Source organism: Vitis riparia, chromosome 9 (assembly GCF_004353265.1).
Source record: "Vitis riparia cultivar Riparia Gloire de Montpellier isolate 1030 chromosome 9, EGFV_Vit.rip_1.0, whole genome shotgun sequence".
Classification (NCBI taxonomy): domain Eukaryota; kingdom Viridiplantae; phylum Streptophyta; class Magnoliopsida; order Vitales; family Vitaceae; genus Vitis; species Vitis riparia.
The window spans coordinates 8,726,466-8,739,282 of record NC_048439.1 but is presented as its reverse complement, the minus strand read 5'-3'; the positions used below and the strand labels follow the sequence as shown (position 1 = coordinate 8,739,282).

Below are 12,817 nucleotides of genomic sequence, written 5' to 3'. Positions count from 1 at the left end.
ATATCGATAATGTACATGACAGATACAGTTATGTTTGGTTCGAAAAGCGTTAAAGAAAGGAGAAAAAATATTCAATTTTTTTTTTATATATTTGGTTTTAATATAAAAAATATAAAAAGAATAAAATATAATTAAAATTGTTTATGCATTTATAAATTATTTAATCTTTATATAAAATAATTAAAATAAATATTATATAAAAATAATTATTGATTTTAAATTTATTTTATATTTTCTTTCATTTTTTTCCTCTTTTTTTTACTTTTCCCTTTTATTTTTTTCTCTTTATATTTTCCCTCAAATTTTCTGAAACCAAACATAATGTAACAAAATGCAGATGAACTTCTATCACTACAATGTTCTTTTTCCTCTTTATCACTTATTCATAAAAGAAAGTCGGATTGAATAAACCTAGGTTCAGAGCACATCAATGGATCCATATGCTGGGATTCACAACAATGGATCTGGGGAATGATTCATCTCTCTCCATGGTATACTGGTGGTGAGAGAGATGATGACAAATATTTCTTCAGAAAACTGTGTCAAAAGTTGAAGCAATTGATAAACTTCGTCAAACCTCTTGTATCAATGTTACAGATTGTCTCTCTGGCTTCAACTCCAGCTTCTGTGCTCTCAAAGCATCTAGAACATCCCATAAGAACATATTTACCATCACAATCCATTATCTATGATTATGCATATAAAAAGACTTCAAATCATATATTCAATCAGCATATAGTATGATGATTATCACATACCCTGCAATTTGCTAAAGAATTGTATTGATCAATTGCAATAGGATGCCCATACTATCATTCAACATCAGCAGAAAGGCTTCAATCCATAAATTCAATCATCTTGTAAACAAATACTCAGAACGAGAAATTGACTCACTAATGCAGCTTTCCGGATCGAAAAACTGCAAATTTTGAAGCCTCCGCGTTCGAGAAACTAATCCCGTTCTCCTCCAAGAACCCTTCAAGCAACTTCTTCGCTCTCTCTGGCTCCGAGCTCTCGCATTCAATCTCATAATTCGTCCCGAAATCGAAATGAGTTTCGTCCAGCTCTAAATTCAATCCATTCCACGCATACACCGCTCTAACGTTCCTGAACCCTCCCAGGCACACCAAGCCCTCATCTCCTACCTCAAACTCATCTCTCAACCTCTTGATTATCCTCGAATTCATCGATTTAAATCGCCACGGCTCCGCCACGCAGGCACGCCCGATCAGAGGTTCGATTTCTTCTTCGACTTCTTCGGCGCGGCTGATGCCGTTTGAGATTTGCGGTTGGGATTTGAGGGAGAGAACGCAGCGGGAATCGAGGTCGTAGAACCGAAGGCGGAGGACCGCAAATTTGGAGGAGAGCTCGGCGGCTGCTCCGTCGAAGAAGATGTTCTCTTGGATTAGGGTTTTGAGATGGAATGGGGCGAGGAGGTCGGAGAGTTTCTGGTGGGAGGCGGCGTCAGGGAGGCGAAGCTTGACCTCGACTTCCATGGCGCGGTTTGGCTGCCGAGAAAGATTAGTAAAAGGGAGGGAAGAGTTTCTACATCTTTCCCAGCAACCAAACGGAGCTTAAGTTGCATCCTCGTTGTTTTTGAGTGGCAGTGGTGGAAAGTAAGAATGATTGTTACTCATCTCTCCCTACTCAGTGATGGGCTGACGGATAAGGCATCTGAAAAAAAAATTAAGATCATTGATGTTTATTCAAATAAAAAATTTACATATTTAAAACTTAAAAAAAAAACTAATTTTATTGTACAGAATTATTAAAAATATTTTTCAATATTCATTAATAAAAATAAAAATCTTTAAAAAATTACTTTTGTAAGGTAAGAATAATTATTTACTTTAATGAATATGTTTTTCATGATAATAGCAAAAGTTCGTTCGATAATGATTTTAAGAAATGTTTTAAACATTTTTAAAAAATAAAAATTTTTATCTTTCAAGTATTATAAATAGTAAAAATACTTTTTAATATCATTAAACAGTAAAACCCAAGGGCATATATATCCTTCTCGAATTTCCCAAGAAAAAAAATAAAATGTGTATGCATTATTCCCTATAAATTCCAAAAAAGGAAAAAAAACTACAAATATAAATTTAAGTTTGATTTTTAAAATATAAATAATAATTACATTTCAAATACCATAAAAAAATAAATAAAAATAATGTTATAAATTAAAAAAAAAAGGTTTACCTTATAGAGTTAATTTTACTTTTCTCTTTTAAGTTTGGATTGAATATATTTAATCATCCTCAATTTGAAATTTCATCATATACCCTTTCTTATTCTATTTATTTGTTAATTTCTTTAGTTTTCATTTTCGCTTAAAATGAATGAGTTATTTACTGAAATTTTAAGTTAACAATGATTAAATATATTTAATTTAAACCTCACAAAACTTAATATATTTAATCAAAATGAGTGAAATTAACCTTTACTTTATTAAATTAAATAAAATTATAGAAAAAATAAAATATTTTATAAAACCTACTTAATACCTTTACTTATTAATTTTACATTATCTGAAAATTTTCCATCTTATTTATATATATATATATTATATATATCATTTTCTATTTTATACCTTGCTTAATAATTTTTCATGGTATATTCTCTTCCATCATTCGAAAATTTTAAATTTATTTATTTATATTAATTAGATTTATATTTAGTCTTAATCATTAAAGATATGATTAATTGGTTAAAGGGGTGAGGAGCTACTTGGGACGCATGAGAGGTGGTAGTAGAACCAGGAAAGTTGCTGAAAGAGAATTCGCGCCGCCTTAAATCGAGGTTGCTCTTTCATTTCACTTGTACCTAGCCATTCTCTCTCCTCGTTCCTTACTATTTTGCCTTTCAAACCCTAACCCTAGAAGATTATTGCAGATTTCGTTGAGAAAGGCTTCCTTTTAGTTCGATTCAGGATAATTTCAGGGTTCTGAGTTTGATTTGCAAGTTAAAGGTATGTTCAATTTGAATCCCTTTGTTTGATTCTCCCTTTTCTTTTGTTCTTGGAATGGTGTTCGCTTGATTTTATTGTGTTTTCTTCATAATCAAAACTGTTGATTTTGTTAGATTGTTCGCGGAAGCTATCTGATGAAAAACCCAGAAAAAATATGATGAAAAATCGTGTTGATTGTCGTAAATTTGCACCAAATGAGTAGATGCTCGATAGTTTATGCCGTTAGTTTTGGTGTTGAACGATGTATAGAAGCTGTTTCCTGAAAATCCCAGATTTTTTTTTTTTTTTTTTTCTGGATGAAAAACCATGTTGTTGTTTTATGAACTTAACAGACTAGCTACTTGATGAAAATCCCAGCAAAGACTTTGATGCAAAATGAGGTGTTGTTGTTATGAACCTTGTGGAGTTTACTCCAAACTAAGTTACTGATATCATTTTTGATTAGATAAGTTACTAATATTATGCTTAATGTCAATTAAATCGGAGGCTACCTTACTTCATAAGTGCTGTAATTTGATGAAAATCAGAATCTGTTTTCATGGATAGAAATAGAATCCTTGTTGATACAAAAAATACCCTAACAAGCCCAAAAACTCCCATGCCAAAAGTTAGGCCTATTTGGCAATAGGAGATGAAATGCCAACAAACCTGGGAGAATTTGGGATTTTTCGTGCCATATGTAATGATCAGGAGGAGAGTTCTGACAACTGTGGTCCTTGATGTAATGGTTAACGAAAATTTAAAAGTTTATGTTTCTCTTCCTTGCCCTTGAATATATGATTAATGTGTTGAGTGTTTGGTCTCCTAGGATTTTGGTGAGAGTATTAAAATCTTTTCTATCATGCCTTGGGGTTCTCAACATGGAATGTGTTTTTGTTTTTGTTAAAATTCGATTTTTCAGATAATTTTCATACCTGGAGGTAGAGTTTTCTGTAGATTTCAGAGAAATTACTTAATACTTATCTTGATTAAAAAAATTGGCTTCAATCTTTTGAGTTCCTCATTTTCATTAGCTTAAGTGAGCAACGAAAAAGAAATCTTTCATATGGGTAGGTCAGATATTTCCTTTCATTTGCAATTTTTGGTCTTAAGTTGAAAATTTTCAAAGATTTCTGCTCTTTGGTTGCACCTCTTTAATGTGTGGAAATTGTTTTGTAAAATGTTATTCAATAATCTATTATTCCTGCTTGCTTGAATCAAGTTCTGATATTTTGCTTTTTCTTATGCCCCTTAAATCTGTTTTCTTTTCTGAGGTTCCTCTTAATAGAATAAAGGTTTCCTGATTTTTACTATTCTAGTCTTTTTGCACATCTTAAATTATTTGCTAATCAAGTTTATCATTGAATTGATGCTTTACTGATCCGCATTTACCTTGATTTCCTGTGCTCACTGGATTTTTCATTTTCTTGTCTTGATTCCCTGATCTTATTATCTTGTAGCTTAGGCATTAAAACTGCAATTTATTCGGTGTAAATAATTAATCCCTATAGTTATTTTGATTCCTTTAAATTTTTTGGTGCTATAGAATCTTTCAACATGGAGGAAGACGATGATTATGTCGAGTACATTCCTGTGAAAAAGCGTAGGGCGATGGAAGCGCAGAGAATCCTTCAGCGCAAGGGAAAATCTTCTGCTCTTGAAGATGAAGCTGAGAAATCCAAACTGGCCGAGGCAAAACCTAGCTTGCTTGTAAAGGCATCACAGCTTAAGCGTGATCTTCCTGAGATCAGTCCCGCTGAGCAGATTGTGCAGCAAGAGAAGGAGATGATTGAGCATCTTTCAGACAGAAAAACTCTGATGTCAGTCCGTGAATTGGCAAAGGGAATTACTTATACAGAGCCACTTTTGACAGGATGGAAGCCTCCTCTGCCTATTCGAAGGATGTCAAGAAAGGAATGTGAATCAATTCGGAAGCAATGGCACATCATTGTGGATGGTGACGAGATTCCCCCACCTATAAAGAATTTCAAGGATATGAGATTTCCGGAACCAATTTTGAAGAACTTGAAAGCAAAGGGGATTGTGCAGCCGACACCCATTCAAGTACAGGGCCTTCCTGTGATTTTATCGGGTAGGGATATGATTGGAATTGCCTTTACAGGGTCAGGCAAGACACTTGTTTTTGTGTTACCACTAATCATGGTGGCTTTGCAAGAGGAGGTGTCGATGCCTATAGTTCCTGGGGAAGGGCCATTTGGCTTAGTGATTTGCCCATCAAGGGAACTTGCAAGACAAACATATGAAGTTGTGGAGCAGTTTTTGGTTCCAATGAGGGAGTGTGGTTATCCAGAATTGAGGCCATTGCTTTGCATTGGTGGAGTTGATATGCGGTCACAGTTGGAGGTTGTGAAGAAGGGTGTACATATTATTGTTGCTACTCCAGGGAGGTTGAAGGATATGCTTGCAAAGAAGAAACTGAACCTTGACAATTGCAGGTATGCACCATTTTGCTATTTTCAATAACATCACACAGATAAAAACAGCCTCCAATCTTCTAGTTCTACAATTTTGACAATTATTGGCATAATGTCCCTTTTCCTTGCACAACTAGCATGTGCAGGTATGCAAGTCTTTCTTATTTACACTTGACTGACTAGTTCTAAAGTTTGAACTGGATCCTGTACTTGATCTTCTTACAAATCTTCTTTTAGATCTGTATTTTCTGAACCTTTTAGGTTGAGATTTTCTGACCCTATAGGTTTTATTCATTCCACATCCTAACTTGCTTGGTGTGGCTATTTTAGGGCAACATAATCATTTCTTTATAGATTTATTCATTTTTCTCATTTCTTGTGCCTCTTGACACCATTGATTTATGCATTTTCTTGCATATTGTATTCTGGATACAAGTGTATCAGCAGATCCTCGAATATACTCTGGATATCCTGGTATCATTCTTAATCCCCATGGATTAGAAATTTTTCCCAAAAACATATCTAGTAACAATGGGTTACTTCTATCTGTGCTACTATATACTTTATAAAAATATTTCTGAAATTCACAAACATATTCTTTGAAATAACACAAATTGCATATTTTGAGATTTTGTAATTTCCTCATATTTGTATTTTTTTCTTTTTCTAATTCTCTTTGTCTATTGATATTCCAGGTTCTCCAAGAAATTCTCTTCTGACAGCATTTTCGACTGTATTGAGAATATCTATATAAGTAGAATCCTCAGCTGGTTCACTATTTGGATTTCCACTTATAATAGTATTTTTCTCGCTTTGAGTTAACCTTGATACCATTCACTAACTATTCCTGTAAAGGTCATAGGAATAAATCTTGATACCTGAGTGACAGTCCAATTTCTCTGAGATATTGCTATCCATGAACTCTTAGTCTCACAAATCTATTGCTAGATCTGGATTTGTAATACATCTTCTTCACTGCATCTTTGATCTTTTTCTTGTCAGCACAGATGTCAACATTGAAAACCAGGGTGTTGTTGTCCTCAATCTTCTTCATTGCAGATTCAGTAGTTAGTGGATATTTGAGAATCTGATACTGGTCTAGCTTATTCTATTGAGAATATAACCAGGATCCATATATGTTAATGGGTCTTTCTTTATATTCTATTGGTTATTCTTTAGGCTTAGTAGTTGAATAGTCTGAGGATCAATTAATTCTATAACCAGGTGATGTTTTTTGCTTCTGTCCCTCCCCCTCTGTTTTGAGCCTTTAGGCTTCACTTGTTTACTTCCTGTATACTCTGAGGGCACTGTTTTCGGTGTCTCTTCTTTACTTTTTATAGGACTTTTCTTTACCTATAAAAAAAAAGAAAAAAAAAAAGAAAATCTATATCAGCATAGGTTTTATCCTTATCCCAAAGTTCTATAGGATTTTCTCCAAAATTTCCTTTCAAATTTCTTCTATTTCTTCAAACTTTTCTAATTTGAGAATTGGTTTTTGAATTTCTTTCCGAATTTTTTCTTTATCATCACCACATTTGTGAAAATTTGAAGGTGTACTTGCACGAGTATATGCTTGATATATTCACAATAAAGCTTACAAGGCGTATAAAGCTTAATCTAAGGCTTAGCTTGAACATATGTAGAAATTGACTAAGTCATTTCCCAATAATATATCACAACCTTGTGTATTACTAACTAAAGAGTGTGCTTTTGTTTGAAGCTTTCTTCCTCAAGAAACTATTCAGGTTGTCTTCTTCGTCAATTTATTTTTTATTTTGTTTTGACACACCTTTTATATTAAATATGTACTTTAACAAAACCTAGGGTATAGAACAAGAAAAATTGAATTAGGTATTTTAGCCTTGACAATGGAATAGATATTTTAATTCTAAAATTGTATGTAGTGACATGTATGTATAAGTGATTCTTGCATGGTCACTTGTTTATTATCTATATTTGCTTTCCTTTATTTATTTGTTTTTATTTAATTGGAATATTTCTAGAATTTTACTGTCACAAGAATGCATCTTATAGTTTCATACGAGTGTTTGTGGGATTATTGACTTCCATTTTGGTTTATAAACCAATAAATGGCTGGGAAAGCTTGACAATTATAGACTATGATTCTTAAATTTTCTTTTCCCTGCAATATTTAACTCTAGATGAAGCGGATAGATTGGTGGATTTGGGATTTGAAGATGACATAAGGGAGGTGTTTGACCACTTCAAAGCTCAACGCCAAACACTTCTGTTTTCTGCCACCATGCCCACTAAGATTCAGAATTTTGCTAGAAGTGCTTTGGTAAAGCCTGTAACTGTTAATGTTGGAAGGGCTGGAGCAGCAAATCTTGATGTGATCCAAGAAGTCGAGTATGTGAAGCAAGAGGCAAAGATTGTTTACCTTCTTGAATGCCTACAGAAAACCCCACCTCCTGTTTTAATATTCTGTGAGAACAAGGCGGATGTCGATGATATTCATGAATATCTCCTTCTAAAAGGAGTTGAAGCAGTGGCCATTCATGGGGGCAAGGATCAAGAAGAGAGAGAATACGCCATTTCATCCTTCAAAGCTGGCAAGAAAGATGTCCTGGTTGCAACTGATGTTGCCTCAAAGGGTTTGGATTTTCCTGATATTAAACATGTTATTAATTATGACATGCCAGCAGAAATAGAAAATTATGTTCACAGGATTGGGCGAACAGGAAGATGTGGCAAGACAGGAATAGCTACAACATTTATAAACAAGAACCAAAGTGAGACGACACTTCTTGATTTGAAACATCTATTACAAGAAGCAAAACAACGGATTCCTCCTGTTTTGGCTGAACTCAATGATCCAATGGAAGATGTGGATGCAATTACCGATGCAAGTGGAGTCAAGGGTTGTGCTTATTGTGGTGGACTTGGTCATCGTATCCGTGATTGCCCCAAGTTAGAACATCAGAAAAGCATGGCAATTGCCAGTTCTAGGAGGGATTATTTTGGTTCTGGGGGCTACAGAGGGGAAATATGAGTTCTACTCAAGACATGTGAATTTTTGCATGTTCATCAATCTGGTCACTGCTTCCTTCATGTTCTGTAGGTTTCATAAATTTGCAAAAAGCAGTTACCCTCCAATTGTTTACTCAATGTGATGGATGAATGTATACTAGATTCACCTATAATGGCATAGCCTATATGCTTGTAACTTTCGAGGGATTGAAATATGTCAAATTATCCTTTGAGCTTATAATGTATTTCTTTTCTGAGGTGAACTTTGTTCTTCAACTTATGGCAAGGATTTAGTGTTTTTCAAGGTGGGGATTTTGTTAAATGTTTTCCTCTTCATCTGACTGCCAAATTGAATGCTGGTTTCAGCTAAGTATTGGCTAAAAGTTTAGAAGGTGAATCATGGAGCCAGAATCTTCATCCTTGTGTAACAAATTATTGATTGAACCCTTCAACTCTGTTTCAGAAGATATTTTATGACATAGTCCATTAAGATCTATCATTGTTCTGTTTGCTTTGAAGCCCCAGGTCTAGGTTAAAAGTAGTTAATACTTACTGTGACCCAGCATTTAGGTGGAGAATATTTAACAAGACTGGAAAATTTTATCTGAATTGGTCCCATTTTTTTGCCTTTGCCATTGCAGATTGTTTCCATGTAAAATTGGTGTCTTGTATGAAAAATAGCTCCCAATAATATTTCTGTAATTGAATTGAAACTTATAGAGGCTTCTTGAAATAATAATAATATAAAAAAAAATACAATAGAGAGAGTGTGACTTTGTCGCATCTCATCTCAATTGAAGAAATAATCTATCTGGGAATGAATGCTTCCTCACTTTCTGCAGTTCCCTGGAATGCTAGCATATTAGCTCTAAGGCCTCTGGTCACAAGAGCTGGATTTGAATCTTGGATTAGAACTTGTGATAGACCAGTCCCCATTCTTCCATCCTGTTTACACACCAGTGCATCACAATTCATTACAAAGCCATCAAGGCTAGTAAAAAGCATAGGAGAAATAAGCATATAATACCGGAAAATGAAAATCCACCACAAGAATATGCCTAGCCACAAGAAATAATACACACCTATATTTTTAGAATTTTCTCATTAAATAAATAGATTATAAATTAAGTGAGATATATTAATAATTTAAATTTTTGAATGAAGCTTTAATTTTAAGAATAATTAGATTCAAAAATTGATCAAATTAATTGTAGATAAATTAGAACATTTAAAATGTTATGTTCATAATAAACGTGTACATATAATGAACAATTTGGCTCATTTGCATATTAAAAAAAAAAAACTTTATTTGTTATTTATTTTAAATAAAATATTATTAATGATTATTATTTTTAAATTATTATAATTTATTTTTAACAAAATTTTTTGAAGCAATTAATATCCTTATGTTTCTAACACATACTAAAATAATATATTTTTTTATAAAAGATATAATTTACAATTTTATTATAAATTATACTAAAATCTATTTATTTTTTTAATTTATTTGTAATTATAAAATTATTTTCATTTTAATAAGCTTGAAATAAATTTAATTAATATTATATAAATTGAATTTATAATACTTTTACAAGATCAAAATAGAAAAATTATTTTTAAAAACAATTTATTGAAACAAGTTTTTTGTTTTTTATTTTTTAAAAACTGTTTTTAAAAACAATTTGCTAAACACTCTTATTTTTAGAAAATACTAAAAAAATCATTTTCTTGTTTCTTAACTTAAAAAACAGTTTTTAAAAACAAACATTAGATTGGACAACTGTTATTCTCTTGGTTGTCATATCCCTTTTCACTATTAGAATAATACTGCCTTTGTGTTAAAATCTATCAAAATTAAGGGAGGAAAAGGAGAAGTAAACATTCCTAGGGCACTGTGCTGCAATGGCTATCTGCAACAATAAAGAGAAAAGAAAAAGCAGCTTCAGAGCATTCATGGTAGTGGTCAGTGGAAGTAGTTTCCTGGAAGCTGGTCCAAATATCCAGATTCTTTGCAAACAAACATACATATACATGGGTGCTTCCAATAGAAAATATGGCTTTCCAGATAGCCACCAGAACCCACCACCACCCAGGAGGCAATTTGTTGTTAGAATCTAAACAATTAGGAGTCTATTTAGAAAATCTATATTGGGTGTTGTAGAAGATATCATCAATTTTTTGACGAGATGCGACCAATGGGAGGTAATTGGAAGAGAGAAGAAAGACTTAAGAGACTTATATTACTAGATATAAGCAAGAAGCATGAAAGGCAGGAGTGAATAGAATTACCTTGTGAGGGTTGATTATCAGAGCTCCAGCATGGGTTTTCTCACCTGTTCCCTGACTTTGAAGGCAAAGGAAATGGTGTATGATCTGAAACAGCTGATGTATCTCCCTGATCAATTTTTTCTTTCTTCTACACTGCTAAAAGAGGATTGCTTTATGACTGCAGCGTCTTCTTCGAGAATCTGCAATCTCTTGTTGAGCTGTTCAACTTCACCAGCTTGAAACACTACCATGCCCTTGTGGTATTTACTCCATGCCTGTACTTCTGAATGACCCAGGGGTTGCTTTCCAGCATCCAGCTTTGAACTAAGGACCCTTAAATCTGTTGAGGTTTCTTTCTCATTTGAAACCAACATCCCAAAATTATTGCAAAAATTATCATATTCATTTATCATATCCTCCAAAATTTCAACCACTAGCCCAGAGTAAACATTAGCCATATGGCTGGTTTTATTTTCTTGAAAGCTTGTTTCTTGGCAAAGTACGTCTAAACTTAAGGGAATTTCTATTTTCTTTCCACATACAATTTCTTTGCAGGCCTGCAGCATATGAAAAAATTTCAGCTCTAGGCCTCTAATATAAGCCCCAAACTTCTACCAGTCTGTCATATATGAAGGAACCGAGATAAACAAAAGAACCCTAGTCAGGAAACACCAAACAAGCAAGCACAGTACCCCACTGATCATATTATGCAACCAAGAACCGTCAAAAGACTTACCAGAAAATGAAAAGAAATTTGAACTAGCTTAGGTTTTGGCCCAGGAATGAACCCTGTGCTGAAAGCTTATCAAAGAAGGGTTTGGAGAAGATAAAGTCTAAAGCTGGGAAGTTGGTTGCAGAGCATGATAGTAAAAAGAAAATGATGGTTGCTTTCCTCACAGAGTTGCAGAGTCCAAAGACTCAAGGACAAGTGAAACATCTCTGCTTTGCTTTTCTTTTAAGAGAGAGAAGAGGGAGAGGGAGTTGAAGGGAAAGTGGCAAGAACCTGCAAAGAAAATGTCTTTATTCCAACTTTGTCTCTTTACTATTGATAGCAATATATGATCCATATAAAAGCTGATGTTATAAAAAATTTATAACGTATCATTAGGGGAAGTGATGAGCACCCAGCAGAAAAAGCCTTAATTCATGTTGGCCGTATCCAGGCAGAGGTTTGGTTATATGCTGAATTTGAGACGACTAAAAGGATCCTAATCTTGAGACCAAATTACCAATAAACCATCAGGTTCGAAGAAAACTCGACGACTACTCATCTACCCATGTTACCATGTGATTTTCTACAATAGAATACAATTTCCATCAGCAGACACGACAATTAGGCAGTTGTGATCTACCAACAAAAGCTGATATGATGCAGCAGGCCTGACATCATATTCTAAGGCCAGATAAACCGGTATTGAGACAATGCAATGGATGACAAGTTCTCAACAACCAATTTCAAGAAAAAAATGTGGACAGCTAAATACACTTACGAAACAACTTAAAAAGAAAATGTAGATGGTGAATCACTACGATTTTATTGGAATAAACAGGTTCCTGTACTTTATTGTTGACTGGAAAACAGAGAATTGAAATTTATACAAGTGTATGTCTTCATTTTCTGTATATAATTGATCTAAAAAAGGCTGCCAAAGTGTTCACTCTCGGTTTCATATTGAATCCAGTAGGGACATGTCATGGAATTAGCTTAGTCGACTGGGATTTCTACATCCATCTTGATACTGGAACTGCAAGAACCTGAAATAAAAGCAGAAATACAAAGGTGCTTAACTATTATGTTTAGGGTGCTAAATAGAATGGAATTGAATGTCCACCACAATGGACGAAGGCATGTTTGGGTCTCAGAAATTGCAAGGAATGGGTAACAAATGGGAAAAGGGAAGGGAAAGAAAGATCCCAAAAAAAATATTCTCCCCTCTTACCACAACTTCCCTCACTTTCTCAAACAGAAAAGGGGAGTTTCAAATGCCAAACGTTTCTAATTTTTTTTTTTTTTGGCCTTCCTATTTTCCATCAAAATCCAACAAGAGAAATGAATTCTCACTGTATTTCAAAAATCTGAACAAAGCATAAGGGTTTGGCTTGGGGGTTAAGTTTTGAGTTTGAATTTAAAAATGAAATGTTTTTCTCATTTTTTTGCATGACATGAAATAGA

General features: G+C 33.7%; 2 protein-coding genes across 2 annotated transcripts; one reads left to right on the top strand and one right to left on the bottom strand.

The window, feature by feature from the left end:
* Window positions 1-351: 351 nt before the first annotated feature.
* Window positions 352-1,634, bottom strand: LOC117921629 (triphosphate tunnel metalloenzyme 3-like). The gene is made up of 2 exons (XM_034839577.1): window positions 759-1,634; window positions 352-642 (listed from the first exon to the last, which is right to left on the bottom strand). The coding sequence occupies exon 1, from the start codon at window positions 1,494-1,496 to the stop codon at window positions 894-896; it is 603 nt and encodes a 200-aa protein (XP_034695468.1). The 5' UTR covers window positions 1,497-1,634; the 3' UTR covers window positions 352-642; window positions 759-893.
* A 1,294-nt stretch (window positions 1,635-2,928) lies between these two features.
* Window positions 2,929-8,853, top strand: LOC117922240 (DEAD-box ATP-dependent RNA helicase 35). The gene is made up of 4 exons (XM_034840295.1): window positions 2,929-2,971; window positions 4,416-4,429; window positions 4,480-5,406; window positions 7,534-8,853. The coding sequence occupies exons 3-4, from the start codon at window positions 4,508-4,510 to the stop codon at window positions 8,396-8,398; spliced, it is 1,764 nt and encodes a 587-aa protein (XP_034696186.1). The 5' UTR covers window positions 2,929-2,971; window positions 4,416-4,429; window positions 4,480-4,507; the 3' UTR covers window positions 8,399-8,853.
* Window positions 8,854-12,817: the final 3,964 nt, after the last annotated feature.